At 41.2% G+C, this 20,789-nt stretch overlaps 1 protein-coding gene across 4 annotated transcripts in view; it reads right to left on the minus strand.

Moving 5' to 3' along the window:
• Window positions 1–20,789, minus strand: part of ARHGAP33 (Rho GTPase activating protein 33) — a 46,853-nt gene that overhangs the window by 18,434 nt on the left and 7,630 nt on the right. For 3 of the 4 annotated variants that reach the window (XM_089478979.1, XM_089478980.1, XM_089478976.1), the window contains 12 exons: window positions 16,973–17,067; window positions 16,139–16,223; window positions 15,884–15,967; window positions 13,962–14,099; window positions 10,395–10,487; window positions 10,143–10,265; window positions 9,280–9,357; window positions 8,210–8,276; window positions 5,934–5,993; window positions 4,715–4,864; window positions 3,092–3,194; window positions 1,983–2,127 (listed from right to left, as the gene is read on the minus strand). In XM_089478979.1, coding sequence (XP_089335105.1) covers window positions 1,983–2,127; window positions 3,092–3,194; window positions 4,715–4,864; window positions 5,934–5,993; window positions 8,210–8,276; window positions 9,280–9,357; window positions 10,143–10,265; window positions 10,395–10,487; window positions 13,962–14,099; window positions 15,884–15,967; window positions 16,139–16,223; window positions 16,973–17,067 — 1,221 coding nt within the window. Of the gene's footprint in view, window positions 1–1,982; window positions 2,128–3,091; window positions 3,195–4,714; window positions 4,865–5,933; window positions 5,994–8,209; window positions 8,277–9,279; window positions 9,358–10,142; window positions 10,266–10,394; window positions 10,488–13,961; window positions 14,100–15,883; window positions 15,968–16,138; window positions 16,224–16,972; window positions 17,068–17,533; window positions 17,603–20,789 lie in introns of those variants that run through there. The other variant, XM_089478978.1, reaches the window with a different exon arrangement.

Raw genomic sequence — 20,789 nt, forward strand, 5'->3', positions numbered from 1 at the left:
TCTCAACAGGCAGCCGCAAAGTACTAAAGTACACCTGAAGTACTGAGAAACCTTCCTTCTGCCCATCTTCGCTCTTGCTTCCTGCCCGGCCAATGCAGTTCAGCCAAGAGTCATCAGTTAGTATGCAAGAAGGAACACCTCCTCATTTAAGAGACAGAGAGAGGCCTGGGACTGAGTTGAAGGGTGTGCAGATAAATGGCTAGAAAGAACATCAACAGAGCTCTGGAGGGGTGGCACAAAGGGATGGTGAGTAAGACTGAAAAGTGAGTGGGGAAACTTTTACAGCTCATCTTCTATGCCACTCCACCATCATGCTCCTAGCCCTCTGGTAACCATTATCCACAGCCAACTTGCATGGAGTGAGGGAAACTCTGAAGCTGTTACCACTAACTTTAAAGAGGACTGCTTATTCAGACAAGTTTCAGGAGATTTTGACAGAGCACTTGTGCTCTATGATTCTATTATGGCATTTCCAGCTCTATAATTTTATGATTCTAAATCAATTAAAAAAACAGAGGTCACCTAATATATGTGACTTATTAAATGGGAAAACAATAATTTTTAATTCAAGCTTAAAATAAAAGCCTGCCCTTGTCTATTTATTCTAATACCTTCACACTGTTTGTCCAGAATACAGGAAGGCAGGAGTAGGTTGATTCTTTACTGAAAAGTTGGGCAGAATGGTGTTTGCACGCAATACTCTACAAATTCAACACATTTTAAAAAGAGCTATATGACTTTTGTTTTTATTGAAAATTAAACATTCTGGAAAAGATTTTGTGGAGAAGCCCAATACACCTCTCCCATCACACCAAAGTATTCATTGAACAACACAGTGAAGCAATGTCTTTGACTGAGGTCTTTCTTATGATGGATGTTGTTTCTTGAAATACCACACATATAAATCAAAAGCAATTTAAATTAAATTGAATGAGAAGAGACAGAAAAAGAAATGAGGGAACTGGAGTCAACCGAGCCTAAAACAGCACAGAAGAAAAAGAGGCAATACAAAAGAATAAAGAAGCAGGGAACAGTTCTGCTCAGATTATCTTGCAGCCTGCAACGTTGGTGGACAATGTAATTGCACTCTACTCTTCCACCTCCTTTCTCTATTTTTGTTCTGCAACTCCTACTTTCATTGTTCAGCTTGGGAACGTGCACATACAGAAGATACAAGGCTGGCTTACATACTATGAGCCTCTCTAATTTGACAGTTTCAGCCTATAGCAATGGCAATTTTGTGTCACTGGAAGATGTGCAAAAATACATTTGGCCTACAGGGCAGGTGATGAACTTGGCAAGGCTAAGGAAGGGTTATTAAAAGCTTCACCATCTATCTATCTATCTATCTATCTATCTATCTATCTATCTATCTATCTATCTATGTGGCCACATTGCTTTGAGAACTATGTTGTTCTAAAGTGGACTAATGAAAATGCATGCAACCAACCTGCTCTGGGTATCTGACCTAACTGTGGTGATAACATGTAAATATGAACAAGAAATCTAACACCCACAAAGACTCCAAACAGTAAGCCAAGCAAACATTATTTTTCTCCAGAATTCATCCAAGAAACATGTACTGCTTACAAAACAAACATCAGTAAGAAAAGGTTTTCAACTACATGCCTCTATCAAACAAATTCTTCTCTATGGTTGAAACAACTGAGATATGCAGTAGGCTGTTGCAGACGGCTCATGGCAGGAACAATTTAAAAAGAAAGCTCATGTAGATAGAGTATTGGAATCAGAGGTAGGAAATCCAGGTTCAAGTCCCCTCTACTACCCAAAGACATAAAACTCACTGGGAGATCCTGGGTCAGTTACCCCTTCTGAGCCTGCACAAGACTGTTATAAGGATGAAATTGGGAATAAGAAAGGCAAGTACACCTCCATGAGCTGCTTGGAGGAAAGGCAGAATATAAATGTAACCCATAATGAAATAGTGGGGAAACTTCAATCAAGGCTGTTGCATGACTCACAGCAAATTTGTTGTAGAGCTGATAAGTGAGCAGTGGGTTCGGCAACTCCCGGAAATACAGCTTGCAGAGAGAACTGACTGAGTGGATGTCCTGTAAGTAGACATCTTTGGAGAGCTCTGGCACCCTTTCACAGTCAAACTCATGCCTGGAGACAGAGGCAAGAGGTGGAGAGAGGGAGAGATGGCAGGAGGAAAAAAATGACACAAAGAAGCAACAAAATACCCAGAACCACCACCAAATAAGCCTAGTTAGGGCTGAAGGAAACACAGTGGAACAACCATCCACATTTCTGCCCAGTCCATACAGAAGGTGGAAATCTATTCTACAGTCAACCCTCCATATCCATGGATTCTACAACCATAACTTCAATCATCCATGGCTTGAAAACATCCCCCCTCTCAAACAATTTCCATAAGCAAACCTTGATTTTTCCATTTTATATCAGGGATACCATTTTACTATGCCATTGTATATAATGGGACTTGGGCATTCATGGATTTTCGTATCCACAAGAGGTCCTAGAACCAAGCAACATGGGATACCAGGGGCCCACTTTATATAAAAAGAGAAGCATGCAGGGGAGTAAATGGAAACTGCTGTCCTGTCTTATACTTCTCAACTGCTTACAACAGTCTCCATGGTATTAAGAACAGCTCAGTATCTGAACTGAACTGGATCTGAGCAGCAACAACAACAAGAACACATAGGGACAAGAGCTACTTCTGTATGAAATTACCTTGTGTGCTAAACCACTGGAATTACACTTTGCAACATCTTCCAAAACATGAATTCTCAGGCTCTAGTCTAGGATTGACCCCAGCCTCTTTAAAATGGTTCTTGTTTTCTGTGGGATGAGAGCTTTCCTGGCTATTTTATACTACAGTTTTGCTGCTTAGTTCCTCACTGACACAGATTAACAGCAGAGCAGGGATAAGAAAAGTTTTGCTTTCTTCACCCAAATATTCTGCTTCTTGTAAAGCCTTGATCCTCCCACATCTACCTTATTTGTGGATAAAAGAGTTTAGTTTCCAGTCCCAACTTTCACAGTTGGACATCCACACCCTTAACAAGGCCCTATCAAAGCACCCAGGCTCTTGACTAGGCCTTACCGCAACCGCTGGATGTTGGAGGAGACCCCAGAGAGACGGTAGATGCCATCCACAATGCCATGTTTCTCAATGAAATCAGAGCAAGTGCGTAGAACCTGTGGGACTGATGTAACAATAAAACACTCAACATATGCTATCAGGAACTTTGCAATACATTTTGCTGCCTAAGCCAAAAAAGAAGATGGCACCTTCTCTCATTTCCTATAGAAAAGCCAACTCCAACACTATCAATGAAATATCCTTTCTACTATATGTGGTGGCAGTAGGAATCTTGCATTTATAGGTCATACTAAATGATTGGTAGATTAGATGCCAAAGAATGTGAAGGAAGTGGCAGCAACAGAAGTGGCAATTCCTCCTGTCAGAAGACAGAGGCATTTGTACCATGAGATCTTAAGTTCCGCTATCTTCACAGATATGGGTTGGTGGGGACATGAGACAGGGTCTGTGGTATACCCATGCTCTAGAAATTCCTGTCTAGGGAAGGTAGCATGGCCCCATTCCTTGCTGTCCTTCTGTGGACAGGGTTTTAAGGAAATGACGTGTAAAAGGATTCTGTATTGTTTTAAATTGTGCTGTTTTAAATGCTTTTTACCATTTGTAAATGTGTCTTAATATGGTCAATAGTTTAATTCAATGTCAACTTTTTGCATGTTTTTAACTATAATGTAATTATTTGTAAGCTGCCTCAAGTCTCAGAGTTGTGGAGTATAAACAGAGGAGGAGAGGAATTTTGTGGGCCTTCTCACGTTGTTGAATAACATAATGGCATCCTGTTCCCTATTTGTGCTAAATTTGTCAAATCTCCTCCCTTGAAGAAATAATTGAAAATTGACTGGAAAACTACATGCTGATTTAACAGAAGGAACCAAAGTCATGGGCACTAGAAATGCATCCAGATCTCAAGCTGATTTGGCTGCTAACTGTCTGGATAAAATGAAATCAAGTGAAATAGGCTCATATATGTTACTCTTAAACTCATTCAGTTCCACTAGTTTTGTAATAAATAATGGAAGAAACAAATGGGTCCCCTTTGTTTTGTTTGTTCATTTATTATGAAATACATGTCCTTCCTCAGAGGGTGCCTGGAGCTCTGTCTGAACTCTGGCTGAGCTGCCTGCCTGCCAGCCAGCTAACAGCCCCGACACGTTGGCAGCAGATCTTCCAGCTATTTAAGACCACTCTGCCTCCTTCGCCACTTTGGAGGAGAGCAATGTGGAACACAAATGGGGGAAATTATTGTTTTGGATTAGAACTCCCAGAATTCACTAATAATTACAGGCTGGAGGATTCTGGGAGTTAACACCCAGAATAGTAATTTTTCCTAGCTCTGGCATGGATCAATGGCTAGAAAGCCAAACTCGGTTTAAGGCTTAAGACTAAAGACTATGGAGATTCATGTTCAAATCCTCACTAAACAATTATCTTTACTTGGTGACTTTGAGCCAGTCAACCAAATCTTTCATACCTTTATGAATAAGAAAAAGAGGAAATGTATTTATGCTCAAGGATAAAGGATGAAGGCAGGTATTTTAGGGGAGGGGAAACCCAAACACAGCACTGTACTAGTAAGCAGGAGGCCATACCACCTGGATTAGAGAGGGTTGGTGTGTATAAACTTACCATCACTACCTGAGTTCTTGAGGTGTTCACCCAAATCACAGCCAAAGACCCTCTCCCGGAGAATACCACGCTGCTTCAGGCGCTGCTTGCTTGGCCGTGACTTCATAAAAGTACGAAGGAAGCCGATGAGCTTGCCATGTTTCTTGGACACTGGAAAAGAATCAAAGGGTGGTTTTGGAGAAATGTGAGTTCAATTGAGCACAAATTAATTCCTCACACAGTAGAGTGGCGAATGTGTGGTTTTCTAAATGTTGTTGGTCCACAACTGCCATCAATATTTGCCAACATATCAGTGAGGATAGTGACATATGGAAGGCCACACATTCTGATACTCTGCCATACAGGATGAGGAGATTCTAATGATTCCACATCTGTATAGCATTTGCTCACATATCTTATGATGAAAACTGATACTAAAGGCAAACATCAAATGAGTCATCATTTTCTTCAAGACTGCAATGTGCTAGAATAAAGGCATTAACCCCACAACCAAGTGTACCGCAACCCAATCCAGATGTGGAGTGGGGGAGGAAAGTTGTAGTTGTTATTTAACACACACACGCACATATATGCAAATACACACTGAATCTCACATTCAGAAATTGGGAAAAGTAAAGTTTTACTCTATCTCCCAGAATTTCCCAAGAAGCATAGCTATAGCTAGGCTGGTTGGGGGGCTGTATATGCTAAAGCCATAAACTGAGCTTTTCAGGTTCAGAATGTACTCTGATGCTCAGGTGAATATGGTCCCTGTGTAGCCAGTCCTACACAGAAAGAGAGGAGAATGAATCACTTGTATCTTGTCTGTGTCATCTTAATTCAGTAATTAAGTCCATTGTGTCCCATTGCCATACCATTATTCAAGAAAACACACATGCACACTTGCACAATTTCACATATTTTTTCTGGATGCAATTTCCTCTAATAGGTATCATCTGTGCACAATTTCCCCAAATATATATATTTTGAATGCTGCTTCCCACAATACATTTGTGCATAATTTTGAGCCAAGAAATGCACCACAAAATTCAGAAAAATTTACAGTCAAAAAGAGGACTATGTTCTGATCCACATATTGTCTGTGGAGCTCAGATTAAGGTCAATTCACTTTAAAATGCAGATCAAATTAAATGTTCCCTCATTCTTACACCAAAGAGATGCTAAATAGCACTACAAAGGTGTTCAGCATCACCTCCACACAGCACCAGCTATGTCTTACCTGAAGTTGGAGAGAGGAGTCCAGGTGGGTGGGAAATGCCACATATCATCCCTTCTGTATCTACATAGAGAGGCAGACAGAGCAGGAAACAAAGAAGTAAAAAATAAATCCCAGCTCTTCTCAAAATCTGTTGAAACAAATTACAGTCCCATACTACTTCTCTATCAAACATAGGCCTGTTACAGACAGCCAAAATAAAGCTGCTTCAAGTCACTTTGGAGGTATGCTGTTTAAATGATACATGCGTCCTAAGAGTCCAGAAGCCAAACCAAAGCCACGCTCCAGTCCTAAGGACTGGAGTGCAGCTTTGGTGCCGCTTCTGGACCCTTAGGATGCATGCATCATTGAAACACCATACCTCCAAAGTGACTCGAAGCAGCTTTATTTTGGCTGTCTGTATAGGGCCATAGTGCTTTTCTGTGGTTTCAGGAAGTTTTTTAAAAGCCTGTGAAGTCGAAGGCTTTCACGACTGGAATCCATAGCTTTTTGTGTAGTTTTCGGGCGATGTGGCTCTGTTCTGGAAGAACAGGAATAAACTCTTCCAGAACATGACCATGTAGCCCCAAAACCCCGCAAAACTATTTTTAAATGGCTATTTCTTCCCTAAAATATAACTCACGCTAATCAGACCAGTCATGTCAAATCAGAGTAGCACAAGGGTATTAATGGAAGGGACAGGGGAAATAAGGATGTGTTTTTGGGGTGTTCATTGGGTGCAATGAACAAAATGATAATGGGTGTCATAACCTACTCTCTTCACACACATCCCATGTTCCATTATCAGCTAAACACTAGAATTCTGTATGGTCCACTAAGCGCTTAATTTACTGGGAGATACAAACTATAACAAAGCACTGCGGATGCTTCAAGTTAGGGCTGCTGTGTATTTCCAGCTCATTGCAATGGCTCACAGGCAGGGAAACATATACTTTCTGCCAAATCACCTACTACTAGAGCTTGGTAAATTACCTTGTTAGAGTAGGTATGACCACTACGGAAAGTAAAGAAAACAAAAATAATCACCAAAGACGATTTACATAACTTTTTTTTATTGACTGATATTTTATTTTTGGCTACAGGACAGCTAAAACAAATTACAAGATATGTCACAATGAATTTAAAAAATAAATAAAAGATACACTAGTGTCCAGAGGAGGGCGACCAAAATAGTGAAGGGTCTGGAAACCATGGCCTATGAGGAGAGACTTAGAGAGCTGGGTATATTTAGCCTGGAGAAGAGAAGGTTAAGAGGTGATATGATAACCCTGTTTAAATATTTGAAGTGATGTCCTATTGAGGCTGGAGCAAGCTTGTTTTAGGCTGCTCCAGAGAATAGGACCTGGAACAATGGATACAAGCTACAGGAAAAGAGATTCCACCTCAATATTAGGAGGAACTTCCTGACAGTAAGAGCTGTTCAACAGTGGAACAAACTCCCTCGGAGTGGAGTGGAGTGGAGTCTCCTTCTTTGGAGGTCTTTAAACAGAGACTGGATGGTTATCTGTTGGGAATGCTTTCTTTGTGAGCTCCTGCATGGCAGGGGGTTGGACTGGATGGCCCTTGTGGTTTCTTCCATCTCTATGATTCTATGATTATAGGTTCCAAAAACTGCCCCCTATAGGCATAGTTAGAGTTTCCACATCCTCCCCCTCATTAAAGGGCAAGGTCTCCACTCTACTTGACAAAGAGGCCATAGAACCTCTTTCTCTCGCTTTCCTGCATGAGGCATACTCCTCCTGCATACTCCCATTACTTCCTAGTAGACAAAAAGGATGGAGGGAAATTTAGAGGGGGAAACACTAAAGTAATCATAGAAAACAATCCAGGGCAAAAGTAATAGAATTAACCTTAGAGAGGCTCTTAATCTATGCTACTGTTGCAGCAGACAAAAAAGAAATGAGGTTTGGATGCTAGGCACTCTATATACCAAGGAAGAAGGGGCAGAGCTACTACCAAAACACCAACTCACCAAAACACCGACTACAAGCTCCAAAATTTGCACTGTGCAGGTGCAGAGATCCCAATTCATGCGAGTCACAGAGACCACAATGAAGACATGTACATCAGAAAAATTCCACAGGGCTAGACTGGAATACCTGCAGGGCTGAATTTGGCCCCAGGGACTAAAGTTCCCAACCTCTCATCTAAGAGAACCATAAGGTTCCCAATTCCATAAGGTACTAGACAGTTCAAGGAGCAATCACATAATCATAAACTAGCAACAGAGCACACATATGCCATTTAGTCAATCCCCGTTTAATACAGGACAATCTCACCTGCTTTAAGTCCTGGACTGGGACGTTCTGAGAACAACTCCACACATTCACTGGGAAAGAAACCCACCTGAAAAAGAGGGAAGCAAAGAAGCATTGCAGCATACAGAGCAAAAGGAGTTCCACCCAAATCCTAACAATGCAGAATAAGTCTTACTGCAAAACAGATCGAAAACAATGGCACAGACCATTAATAACAGTGCTCAAGTTTATGCCCACTACAAACTAATCTTCGCATCATTTATGATGCAAAGAATCCAGCCATCATCCATACCCTCCAGCATTTCAAAGATGAAAACTGGGAAACATGTGGCCAAGATAGCAAAAGGTATTAATGAGGAAGAACACACAGCCAAGGAGAGAATGCACCAGTTTGCTTTTCCCTGAGCCTACAGGGAAAGGCAAGATTTTGCACCCTTTTCTCTTCTGTCTGCTGCTGAGTTAATTGATTGTAAACCACTTTCGTTTGAATTCAGTATGCGGCAATTGAAGTAAACAGACAATGAAAGAGAAAAGTGGACTTTTGCTTTAAAACAAGGTGCATGGCCAGTGAGTGCCCAGCTTTGAACCTGAATCATGCTCCTGGGAGCAAGATTGGGCTTAAAAACAATAGACGAACTATACACCCAAACAGGTCTTCCTGGACCTCATTTCCACTACATAATAAACTGGTTTGCAAATCGATCTGAACCAGTTTAAATGGCCCTTGTTTGCACTTACACCAAATTTCTGGTGCAGTTTGTCAAGGGGCCCCCAGTGCTATACCCATTTAAACTGGTTCTTCCAGATCCCCAGCATTTCCTGCTTCTTTTGCAATGAATTAGTTCAGCGCTAATGTGAACAGGCTGCAGATCCGAATTGGTTCCCTGTGGCACAGTCACCCGTGAGGCGATTCCATGCTGAATCAATCTATTGCTGAATGTGAATGTGAAGTGGATTAAACTGAAATGGCTCGAATAGTATGAATGTCTATTCGGTGCTAAATAGCTTAATTGATTCAACACAAAAAATGATTTGTTTTTAGTGGGAATGAAGCCCTGTTTACAATGCTTCTTTTGCCCATGAAATCCAACCTGGAATCCGTGTTTACCACGCCACCAGCTCCTGTCCTCCTTGGGGGGCATATCGATCACAGAGATGATGTCTCCAACCTGTACCAGACAGTCAAAAGAAATGTATCAGTGCACAAAGATATTGCAGTGCAATACAGAGTATGCATTTGGGTTCAAAGATGGATGCTTCATAGGCAGGGAATGCACAGAACAAGATATGTAGTATTGAACTGTGGTAGAATCAGTTGTGGAATGGATGCCAGCCATGAAAGCCTTTGACTTTACTGCAGCCAGGAGTATCTGAGTGCTGAAGCTGCCCCAAAATCCTCCCATTACCTGCGCACTCTGGAGTGATGCTGGGTGATTGTTCATAGGTGTATCCTGCTCTGCTGCCTACCACTGTCACAAGTCGTTCCCTCTGAGACAAAAAAATGCAGCATCCAGCCCTGATCACATGGCTGGGTACCTCATTCTGACCTCGGAGGGAGCAACTTGCACTAGTGATAGCAGGCACAGTGAGACATGTTGTACACAGCCACCCAGCATTATTCCAGAGGGCTCCTGATTTTCTAGGAAGTTCCTGAACAGAAGCTGAGTTTTTAAAATTCAGTTTAAGTGTGATATACCATGGGTTCAGTGCTGAACAAGCTGTACGTCATAAAGACAGTTTGCACCAGAACTGGAGATTGGGTCCTGCATTATCCGGACTGATTGAGGAAAACATGTTTTGTGGCCCAAGTGGGCAAGGCCCAAGTCTCTGTGTTTCCAACTGGCAATCCTGGCTAGCAAAAAGATGGGAAAGTGATTGCATAGAAGGCCTAGGGAATTATGCAAACATGAAGAAAGGCTATTTGGAACAAAGTACATCACAGGGTGGGACTCACCTCAAAGGACAGCTCATCAGATGCTTGCGCTGTGTAGCGTTTAACCACATGCGCTGCTGCAATGGCAGGAACATTGATGGAAGCTTCTTCATTTACCAACAGTCGATTGCCATGGTTATCAATCTGAAATAAAATGGAGGAGAGATTCATCTGAATGGGGAAGAGCCTTGGAACGTAGCATGGATGTTTCTTAGGATAATGCTCTGGGATAGAATGGAGATGTGAGCTGCTGCATCTCTCCATGTTTCTTACCTCCATCCATGTGAGGACTGGACCACAGTTAATGTTGCTGTCCACAATGACTGAAAGCTTCTCCAGATATTGTGATAGCATGGGCACCAGTAGCTAGTGAGGAAGAGAAGCAAGTCATCATGGTGTCATTGCTGTGGTAGCTATCCAATTCAAACATCATAGCAGGCCAAAAATTACTTCTCAGTGATGCATATACCTGCCCCATTCTACACAAAGTAGACTGGGACATGTCTACATGGGTCATTTACACCAGTTTCATGTCACACTGTCCACATGACACAGGGTCAAAGTCCCAATTCAAGTACAGACTGTCTTTAGATGGGAAGACCAGTTCCACATTGAATTCCAGACCATCCCTCCCTTAAATTGAACAAAAAAATCCAGAGCACTCGAGAGTGATGCTAAGTGGTTGTTTACACACATGTGCCACTCACACTGCCACCACTGGCATGGATTGCATCCTCTGAGGTCACAACAAGGCACCCATCCATGTGATCAATGCTGGATGCCTCATTTTATACCTCAGAAGGAGCAATCTGTGCCAGTGGTGGCAATGCCGGTGACAGAAGAACACATATGTAGAAGCTGCCCAATGTTTCTGTGTTGTGTGCAAGTAACGGAGGAATGTGGGGCAGCTTCAAGGCTAGAATTCTCCTGGAGTAGCCTGGGGTATTATGGCCAGTGTAGACCCACCCAGAGATTTCAGATAAATTTTATTTTAATGCTATGTATTTATATTTTATTTATTTACTTGATTTATATCCCAAAGTGACTTACATTGTAGATTAAAACAAAACAGCTAAAACAATCTGTAGCACAGTTTTTAATATGCAATGGGATCTTGCAGCACCTTCGAAACTAACTGAAAGATAGTTGGTAGCTTGACTTTTCACAGACTTGAGCCTACTTCCTCCGATGCATATAAAGCAGGCTCAGGTCTACGAAAGCTCTTGCTCCAACTTCTATTTTACTATTAATCTAAACAATGCTGCAAATACTTTGTATACTGATTTTTCAGACTAACATGACTATGTCTTTGAATTCTACCACAGTTTTAAAAAAAAACCTTTATACAACAATCCAATTACAATTTTAATTCAAACCAGTTAAAAACACTTGTTGCGTAGAAAAGTCTAAACTGCATAATGGTTTTATTTAATCATTCTGTCCAACTTAATTTTAGTTATAACATCTAATATAAATTATGTGTTTTATAATATGTGTTGACCTTTGTGCTAGAGTGCTTAGCTTTTAAAAAGTTGTTGTAATTGCTAAACAAAAGCTGAGAACAGTTGTGACTTCAGTCATTCAGCTCTGGCAACATCCCCAATGAACAAACAATCTGTTGCTGCACGATGTATTAGTTAAGCAGAGTTTGTTCTGTAAAAATGAGAAGGAATGTCTTGTAGGCAACCATGCAAGCACTAGAGGAGGGAAAGCTTAACACTGAATTGTGTGGTTCTTTATTATTGTCTACAAAAAGCTGCTGCTGTGAAATAAAGTTTGTCTAGAAGAGGCATTGCTGTAAGTTGGACTGAAAGCAGTTCTGTTTTTCTGTGGATCCCTTGGCCAAATCCAGTTTCATGTCCTACCCAGGAGATATGGTAGGGTAGGGTAAGGTAGCAATGAGTTTTATTGATACACTTTTTAAAAAAGTATTATTCATCAAGTAAAACGGATTGATATGAAACGTAATTTGAACAAGGATAATTCACAAACAAGTACCATATAACAACAACAAAACAAAAAAAACTCCATATGGAGGCAAAAATGGCAAAACAAAACAAAAGAAACCAACAATGCACAAGACAAAAATAATGAACTTCTTGAACTTCCTTCTAAAAGTTCTTTGCAATATTGCAGCTTTTTTGTTTAACAGTATTAAACTCTCGGCTTTGGTCTGGTTTCCAGCTACTTTCAAGGAATGTGTCACCTAAATGCCTTGCCTTCTAAGTGACTGGAAACTGCTTTATTTAGCCAGTCTGTTTCACCCCTCAAACTCTCTGCCTGCTATACCGTGTCTCTTTCCTTCAATGTATTTAGTATATTTCAGTATATTCACTTCTTCTATCAAGATCACAGTTCCCAGAGTTCAATGTGTTCCTTGCAAGAATTCCTTTGCCTTTAGCTTGTCCTTCACACCTTTTTCTCTTGCAAATTAGACTACCGTTCCTGGCACTTCCATCTACTCCAACCAGTTAAAGGCTGAAGGTTTGCTTTCGTAAGATCTTTGCCTTGTAGCAAAAAGAAAGCAAAGATGGGGCCAACAGGGAACAGACAGCCCTTAAAAGATGCCTTCAAGGAGTCATCAGAGCATGGTGTTTATATGACGCAAGCTCTGATGATGCCCTGGAGATGCCTGGAAGCCAGTGGCCACCCAGACATGGGCTACTTCAATACACGCCGGTGGTGTGGCGTTTAGACGTCACACAACACTGGAACACCTTGAAGCAACCATGGGGCTGTGGCACAACCACTGAAGGAGGTTTTTCCATGGCACAAAAAGGAGCGTATCTTTGCCACTCCTTTTTGGGCTGGATTTAAGGCAGATTGAGGCTACGGCGTGTGGTTGCTGCAGCCCCAAAACCATCTTCAGAAGGGGCAGCTTCAAGCCACCCCTACCTGCCCATTTCACCCCTTAGTCTCTCTTAGAAGGAAGTTCTATGACCTAAGAGCAGCCACCAAGACGGCTCTCTCCTATGTCCTCACCAGATGTGCCTGTGCAGGGATGGGACAGAAAGATAGCTCTCCTTCCCCTCACAAAGACTGTAAAACCTGGGCAGGCTCACAGGGAGACACAGGCTTTCAGACAACCTGGACCTAAGCCATATAGATTTATACTGGCAATGGGACACCATCTTCCACCACACCTGAAAATATCATGCTGTTTTTCAGGAATCAGGACAGGCCATGTAACAATCACAGCTCTGTTCAGGGTTGTGTTTTTCCAAAAACTGACAGAACAGGCTTTCCCCATGAAGTAAGAGTTGAGCCTACTTCAAATTGTGCCTGGAGACTCTGAGTATTGTCTGATCACTGCATCGGATTAAGTTGATAACTTCAATGAGTAAGCCTTTACCACAGCTGCTCCTGGGTTAGACAAAAAGAGTGGAGACATGTGCTCTTGTTGACATGTGTGGAGAGATGTGCTCTTCAGCTCTTGTTGAACTGCAAATCCTATCAAACCTCACAGTTGGCTATGGCTTATAGCTGGAATCACATTGGTGTACATTGCCAATGGTGATGGAAGGATGGGAAAAGTGGCAGGCACTGGTTGTCAATGATGTATGACTCTGATGAACAAGGCTGCTCAGTGCTGGCAAATTTTTGTCTCCTTCTTTTCCAAAGGAAGACCCTGGAAAAAGGTCCAAGATCTAGAAATTCTGGCCATGGTCTAACATTTCTAACACAGCCTTCCCCAACTTAGCACCCTCCAAATATGTTGAACTACAGCTCCCATCATCCCAAGTGAAGAGGACCACTGAACAAAGATTAAAAGGCACTGAGGGTGTACCTTCTTGCAAGAAAATCTAGACACACACCACAAAATGGTCCTCATACACTTACCTCAGGATGAGCCCGCACATGGCTGGGGGATGGAAGTTCAGAAAGCTGAGAAAAGCGCCTGTCAAAGATGCAGCAATGAAGGTGGGCATCCAGAGTGCGAAATTCCTCATAGCTGCGATGCACCTGCCAGCTCTTGCCCTATAGAAAGAAAGTGCATCCATATTAGACAATCATACCACTTTGCTACCAGTTTATCTATAATGGCTCAATCCTATGGAATCTTGGGATTTGTAGTTTAGGTGGTACTTAGCATTATCTGACAGAGAGTTCTAATGCTATTGTTCAGGGGAGTGGACTAGAGAATTCCAAGTATGTCGCCAAACTCTTAATCTCAGAAACCTGTAGAATGAAATCATGGCAGCTAAAGTTAGATCAAACTGCTATAATTATGCAGTGTGGACACTGAGAATCAAATGGATGCAATCAACCAAATTTGCAGTCATTGAATGTATTTCTGCAGGGTCAGCATAAGAAATGTTTCTTTTTAAAGATATTTGTATAAATGATATTAATAATAATAACAATAATAATCATAATAAAATAATAATTTTTAGATTGTAAGTCTGAGGGCAGGGAACTGTCTAATTAAAAAAATTGTATGTACAGCACTGTGTAAATTTACAGCACTATAATAAATAAAGCTTAATAATAATAATAATAATAATAATAATAATAATAATAAACATATTTAGGGGGAAATTATACATGTATGTATATAAAATAGATACAAACTAATAAAGAGAAAAACAGTAACAACAGAGATAGCACAAAAAAGGCCTCATAATAAGAATTAAATAATGGATTTCAAATACTGAATATGTGCATTACATCCATTCAGTTACTTTTATTCTCTTCTAAATATTAATGATTTACTTATTAACTTCCTTCCATCTCAGTGTTGGTTGTTGCTGAACCTTTAAAATTTCCCTTCCTATAAGTGGAATCTTTCTAGTATCCAGCAAAATTCTAACATCCTATTTTCTATTAATAGTCCATTTAGTACCTGAATGATATAGATGCCATGTAAATCCACTAGATGACCTTGGGCAAGTCACACTCTCTCAGCCTCAGAGGAAGGCAATGGCAAACATCCTCTGAAAAATCTTGCCAAAACCTTAGGGTTGGCATAACTAGGAGACAACTCGAAGGCATACAACCACAACAAAATATCCATTTATATTTCTATACCTCAATAACCATCTTATCTGTTAGTCCAATTCTCTATACCTATCTACATACATATATATGTTCAGACATAATCTTAAAGTTGTAGAGAAAAGGGCATAAGAGTAAATAAATCTATAATATTAACCTCTATACACTATAACACCCAAAGTTGTTTCTATTCTTATTTTAAACTACAGTGTTCAGACATTATTATTACATAACCATTCTTCTTCCAACACTTACAGCTACCTTTTGCTTGCATTTGTATAAATATCTTAATCTGGAACCAGTTAATTGTCAAAACACAGCACTGACCAATGGCCCCATTGGAAAATCAAAACCTTCCTGATTGAGTCCATCCATCTTTCCTACCATTATTGTCTTTTCAAGTGAGTCAGGCTTTCTCATGATGTGGCCAAAGTACAACAGCCTCAGTTTTGTCATCCTGGGTCCAAAAATAATCCAGTTTGAGACTGCTTTAAATGCCCTAGCTCAATGCTAGCAAATTCTGGGAAGTGTGGACATTTAGCCTGTGCCACAATAAACTACAATGCCCATCATAAATAAGAAATGTTTCTTCTATCTGTGCTACATCAAGGCCAAGCATCTTAATAAGTTATATTTAATATAATGTCTTGATTGATTAGCAACTACTGCTGACTAGTGGGCATCCCTATTGAGGATAAAGAAGCAAATCCTACAAACACATGCAACACGTTTTCCCAACCAAATTTCTCTCTTCGTCTCTCGCTTACCTGACAAGTGACTTGAACTGCAAACAGCTGGTCTCCCTCCTCCAAGTTGTTGAGGTTCTCATTCTGCTCTTGAACTAGCTGCAGCTGCAGAGAGAAAGGAAATTCAAGTACCTTCTGCAACTGTCAGGAACTACACATTAATCTAATGTGCATAAACACACAAACATGCTCCTAACTTGTCACAAGAATCAGAGCATCCACAGCAACTGTTCCTCTATCTCAATATCCTTCAAAAAGGCAAGAAAGCAAACACACCTGGATATGTCCAAAGTCTAGCGCTTCATAGTGAAAATGGGCACACTCAGTCAGTTTGGGGAAGTGGCCCCGTGTGATGGAAAGCCTGCAGAGGAAAAGAAGGGAAATGTTGTCATGGGTATCACTTCTAAGTCCAAGTTTTGCTTGGAAATCAAAATATTGCCCAGAAAGATTCAGAGTGAAAGGTGATTTTAAAAAATATATTTAAGGTGCTATACCTCCAGTTCAGTGCTGAACTGGCCAACCATCATCTAGAGAGTTTGCACCAGATCCATAGTTTGGGCCCTGTGTCATCCAGAGTGGGTGCCATGGAAAGGAGGGGAGGATGTTTTACTTGGCCTGTGTGGGCAACCCATAAAATACCATATGCTTCCTGCCCATGTTTGTTGCTGCTTCTGTCCAATGCTCTCTGCTACCCAACTGGACTGAGTTGTCTAGTAGAAGAGGCAGCAAAAGCTAGTAAAAACTCACAGCCACATCTCCTTTCATATCAGTTCAGACCAGCACTCAAAACGTACAGACTCCCTTCATGACATTAGAAATGCCAACAGTCTTATCCAGTCAGCGATCCTTCCATTAAGAACCACTTGACAGGCAGAATATGATCCATTAAAGCCCTTCATAGCAAGAAAAATAATTATGTCTGAATGCTAATAGCACATCTGCAGGAGCTGCTTCAAAACCTGACAATGCTATTCAGAGCTTAGAAATGGTATTTTCCGCAAATAACATCCCACAAGAAAATATGGCCCATCATCATGCTAAATGTGAGTTCTGGGGGTGGAATCTTCACCCAACAGCTCTGAGGCTTGCCCTTCCTCTTCCCAGTTTTACCTCTTGGTCGGCTTCCCCTTGATGTTACTGGTTGCATTCCCCAAAGAGCACACTTGACCCTCTCCTGATGTATCAATGCTGTCGCTGCTCCGGGCCTGTAATCAAAACAGCCAAGGTATGGAAAAATATTGTCACTTCCCACAGAAACAATGATACAACAGTATTTCCCAGCGGTCACTCTTTCAGACTTGCAGATCTTCTGCTACAGTTTCACCCCTGAGCCAGATCAGGGGTGAGCTGCCACAGAGATTTCATGGTGTCCACAGACAATCAGATCTTATACAAGCAAACTATTGCTGTTCAAACAGGAATGTCCCCTTTCCGCCTCTTCTCTACACTCTCCCAAATCCTCTCAAGATGTCCCAATTGTCAAGAACAGACTGTGGGGAGCCATGGGGGTCTGAAAAGAAGACAAGGAACTGGTTCTTCTTATGGATGCTGATCCATTGATAAAAGGACCCAAATAGATACAAGCAAGAATTTCCATGTGCAAAAGACCCAGGGGCCCATCTAGCCACTGGGTCAAACTCTAGTTGATGAGCAAGAATATATTTAACATACCCTTTCCATCTTTTTATTTTCTTTCACTGTTGTGCTTTCTAGTCCATCTTCCCTCGTTCATGAGGTACTTCTAAAACTAAACCCAAATTGAAAAGGATACACTGCAGTGATACTGTTAATAGGCCAAGCAGAAATGCAAAATGTATTATGCTAACTTTTGAAGCCCACCAGCTTCTTCATCAGGCAAAAATGATTAAAATAAGTGACGAAGGTAAAGAAAAGTGGCATTAGTGGAGTCTTGCTTCCTTGAGATGTTACAAAGAGAGGGTCTATACAGATAAAAAGTTCAGACCCTGCCTCCCTTCTCCAAAGGCTGTAAGATAACTGGGAATGAAATGAGTAAAAGAAAGCAATCCATCTCTCTCTCTCTCTTTCATTCTTGGCTGCTGGAACAACACAATCTATCTTTTATCTTGTGTTGTATAAATCAAGGATCATCTAGAAACTGATGCTGGTACAAAAAGACAGCCATTACATTATAGACATGGGACCAGGCTGTCAATCTTATCATAATTGCACTGGCTCACAGTCTATTTCCAATCACAATTCAGAGTGTCGGTGTTAATCCTTCATGGGACCTGAGTACCTTGTAAGAACTCCCTGCTCTCATATGAACCTGACCAAGTATTAAGATCTTCCTCAAATGCCCTTTTCTAGCCCCTACTGGGATGATGGCCTCCTGAAAAGATTCTATCCTAGTAGAATTGCTTCATTTATTCTGGGATCAGAGCAGAATTGGGGGAAAGGATCCTGTGGCTTTCAGATGCCATTGAACACCAGTCACCAACCATCCCACCCAGCGTGACCCACAGTAGCAGATGACAGGATCTGCACTTCAACAGTATCTAGAGGATCAGACTTTGTCCTGTGTTTGACTAGGTCAGTGGTTCTCAACCTGTGGTTGCAATCTCTTTGGGGGTCGAATGACCCTTTCACGGGGGTCACCTAAGACCATCGGAAAACACATATTTCCAATGCTCTTAGGAACTGAGACACCGCAATTTTATGGTTGGGGGTCACCACAACATGAGGAACTGTATTAAAGGGTAGCGGCATTAGGAAGGTTGAGAACCACTGGACTAGATGGTCCTCTGAGGTTCTTTCTAACTCTATAAGTTTTCCAACTCCCAAACTTTGGGAACCACTGGATTACTGTGAAAAAGAAAAGAAAAATACCAGTGTCAAGGCAATATGAGCTGAGAGATAGAGCTGACTAGCCCAAGGTCATTCAGTGAACTTGATGGCTAAGTAGGGATTTGAATTCAAGTCTCTGGTTCAAGTGTAACCACTTCACCACCCTGGAACTCCAGCTGTATATCAATCATAATTTTGCAATCACAAATCATACAATTGCAAACTCTTTGCAAAAGCTCCTGTCTCGTAGTGCAGGAGTCTACATGTGAGCTGAAGACTAGTGGACCTCTGTATACAGCCAGAATGTACATCCCTTACAAATTGCAATAAGCCTTGTGCTCCCAAACAGATTGCATTTTTAACCTGGGATCCAGGAACAGGATGTCTGAAACCACTAGAGAATACCTTCCCTTAACAACATACTTGCAAAAATACATGAAGACTTTTCTTCATCCTCATTAGTCTTTCTCCCACAGCCCAAAATCAACTGTGATAGATCACAGAAAAACATATCCAGGGGTAGCTATCTTGGTCATGTAGCAAAGTACAATAACGTCCAAAATCCACAGAACAGTGATACCTTTAATAGGTCAAACAAAATGCACAAATACATGTTGCAAGCTTTCAAAGCACCAGTGGCTTCTTCATCAGGCAAAGATATTAAAGATCATCTAGCCCCATTTCTTTGTTATTGCTGCTGTTGTGTGCTTTCAATTCATTTCTGACTTATGACCACCCTATCATGGGGTTTTCTTGGCAAGATTTGTTCAGAGGAGGCTTTCCCTTGCCTTCCCTTGAGGCTGAGAGCATGTGACTTCCCAAAAGTCACCCATAGGATTTCATGACTGAGCTGGGAATCGAACCGTTGTCTCCAGAATCATAGTCCAACATTCAAAATACTACATACAATGGACTGGAACGTGGCTTTGGCATGGCTTCCGATTTTGAGTGGGGGCTGGCAAAAAACCCACTTAACCTGTGATATTTGATACCAGGGTTTTCCCCGACTTTTCCTGAAAGGTTTGCATCAATCCCCGTTGTCAGCAGCGTGATTGATTCGGATCGCTCTGTATCATCCAAAGGAAGGAAGGCACTCCATTTTATTCATACAATGTGTGAAAAACATAGGGGTTACAATGGCTCAAAGAGATTTGCAAACCAAAAACAAAATGGGAACAAACTCAATATGCATCAGTGTGGCAATCCACATTTCCTACCCATGGATGATTTTTAGATGTTGTTTAGGTAAAACAAGCCAAATGTAGTCCAACTTTTAAGAATTTTTTTTCCAAACCTTTGTTGGAGCTAGAAACCTCAAATGATCACTTCATAGTCCATTGGCCTGCTCTTTAGGTTTCGCAAAAAGACAGGCTTCCTTCCCAATTGATCTTTCTTTTAGAGTGTGCATTTAAGGGAAATTCCCACAGCTTAGCTCTGCATTTAAGACCAAAACATGCTGCATCAGCAGTTTTTGAGATCATTCCTTGAACTCACAAGTAGCTTCCTGACTTACACAGTACAGTGGATCCTTGTTATACGCTGGGGTTTGGTTCCAAGATCCCCCGTGTATAACAAAATCCGTGTATGCTCAAGTCCCATTAAGTATAATGACATAGCAAAATGGTGTCCCTAATAAAAAATGGAACATCAAGGTAAATTTATACTTTTTTGGAACATTTTCAAACCGTGTATGCTTAAATCCGTGTATAAAAAATCCGTGTATAAGAAGGACCGACTGTAATAAAAAACCAGGGGCTGATCCTGCCTAAATTAAAAAGCTGGGTTCTTCACTTAAAAAGTACCAGCACAGGGACAAGATGGCTCTCAGCAGAGTAGACTGTCCTAGGGATAAAGACAGACATCATTCTAACCCAAAATTAGGCACCTAATTGTTATATTTATGTTATACTAAATGCCTGAAATGTGAAGGCCATCGGCATTCACATGAGTGTGTGAATATCTGGGATCCAACAGACATAAATGATGACTGGGAGCCATCATGTAATTAGGAGTGCCAGCATTCATGGTATGCCTGCCTGAAAAGGGGAGAGAATGCCCATTAGTTTTCAGGCATTGGAGTTTATCAGACAAGGGAAATTGGAAGTATAATCCAATGGCAATC

The sequence above is a fragment of the Sceloporus occidentalis genome, unplaced genomic scaffold (assembly GCF_023333645.1).
Source record: "Sceloporus occidentalis isolate IW3139 unplaced genomic scaffold, rSceOcc1.0.p SCAF_13, whole genome shotgun sequence".
Taxonomy (NCBI): Eukaryota; Metazoa; Chordata; class Lepidosauria; order Squamata; family Phrynosomatidae; genus Sceloporus; species Sceloporus occidentalis.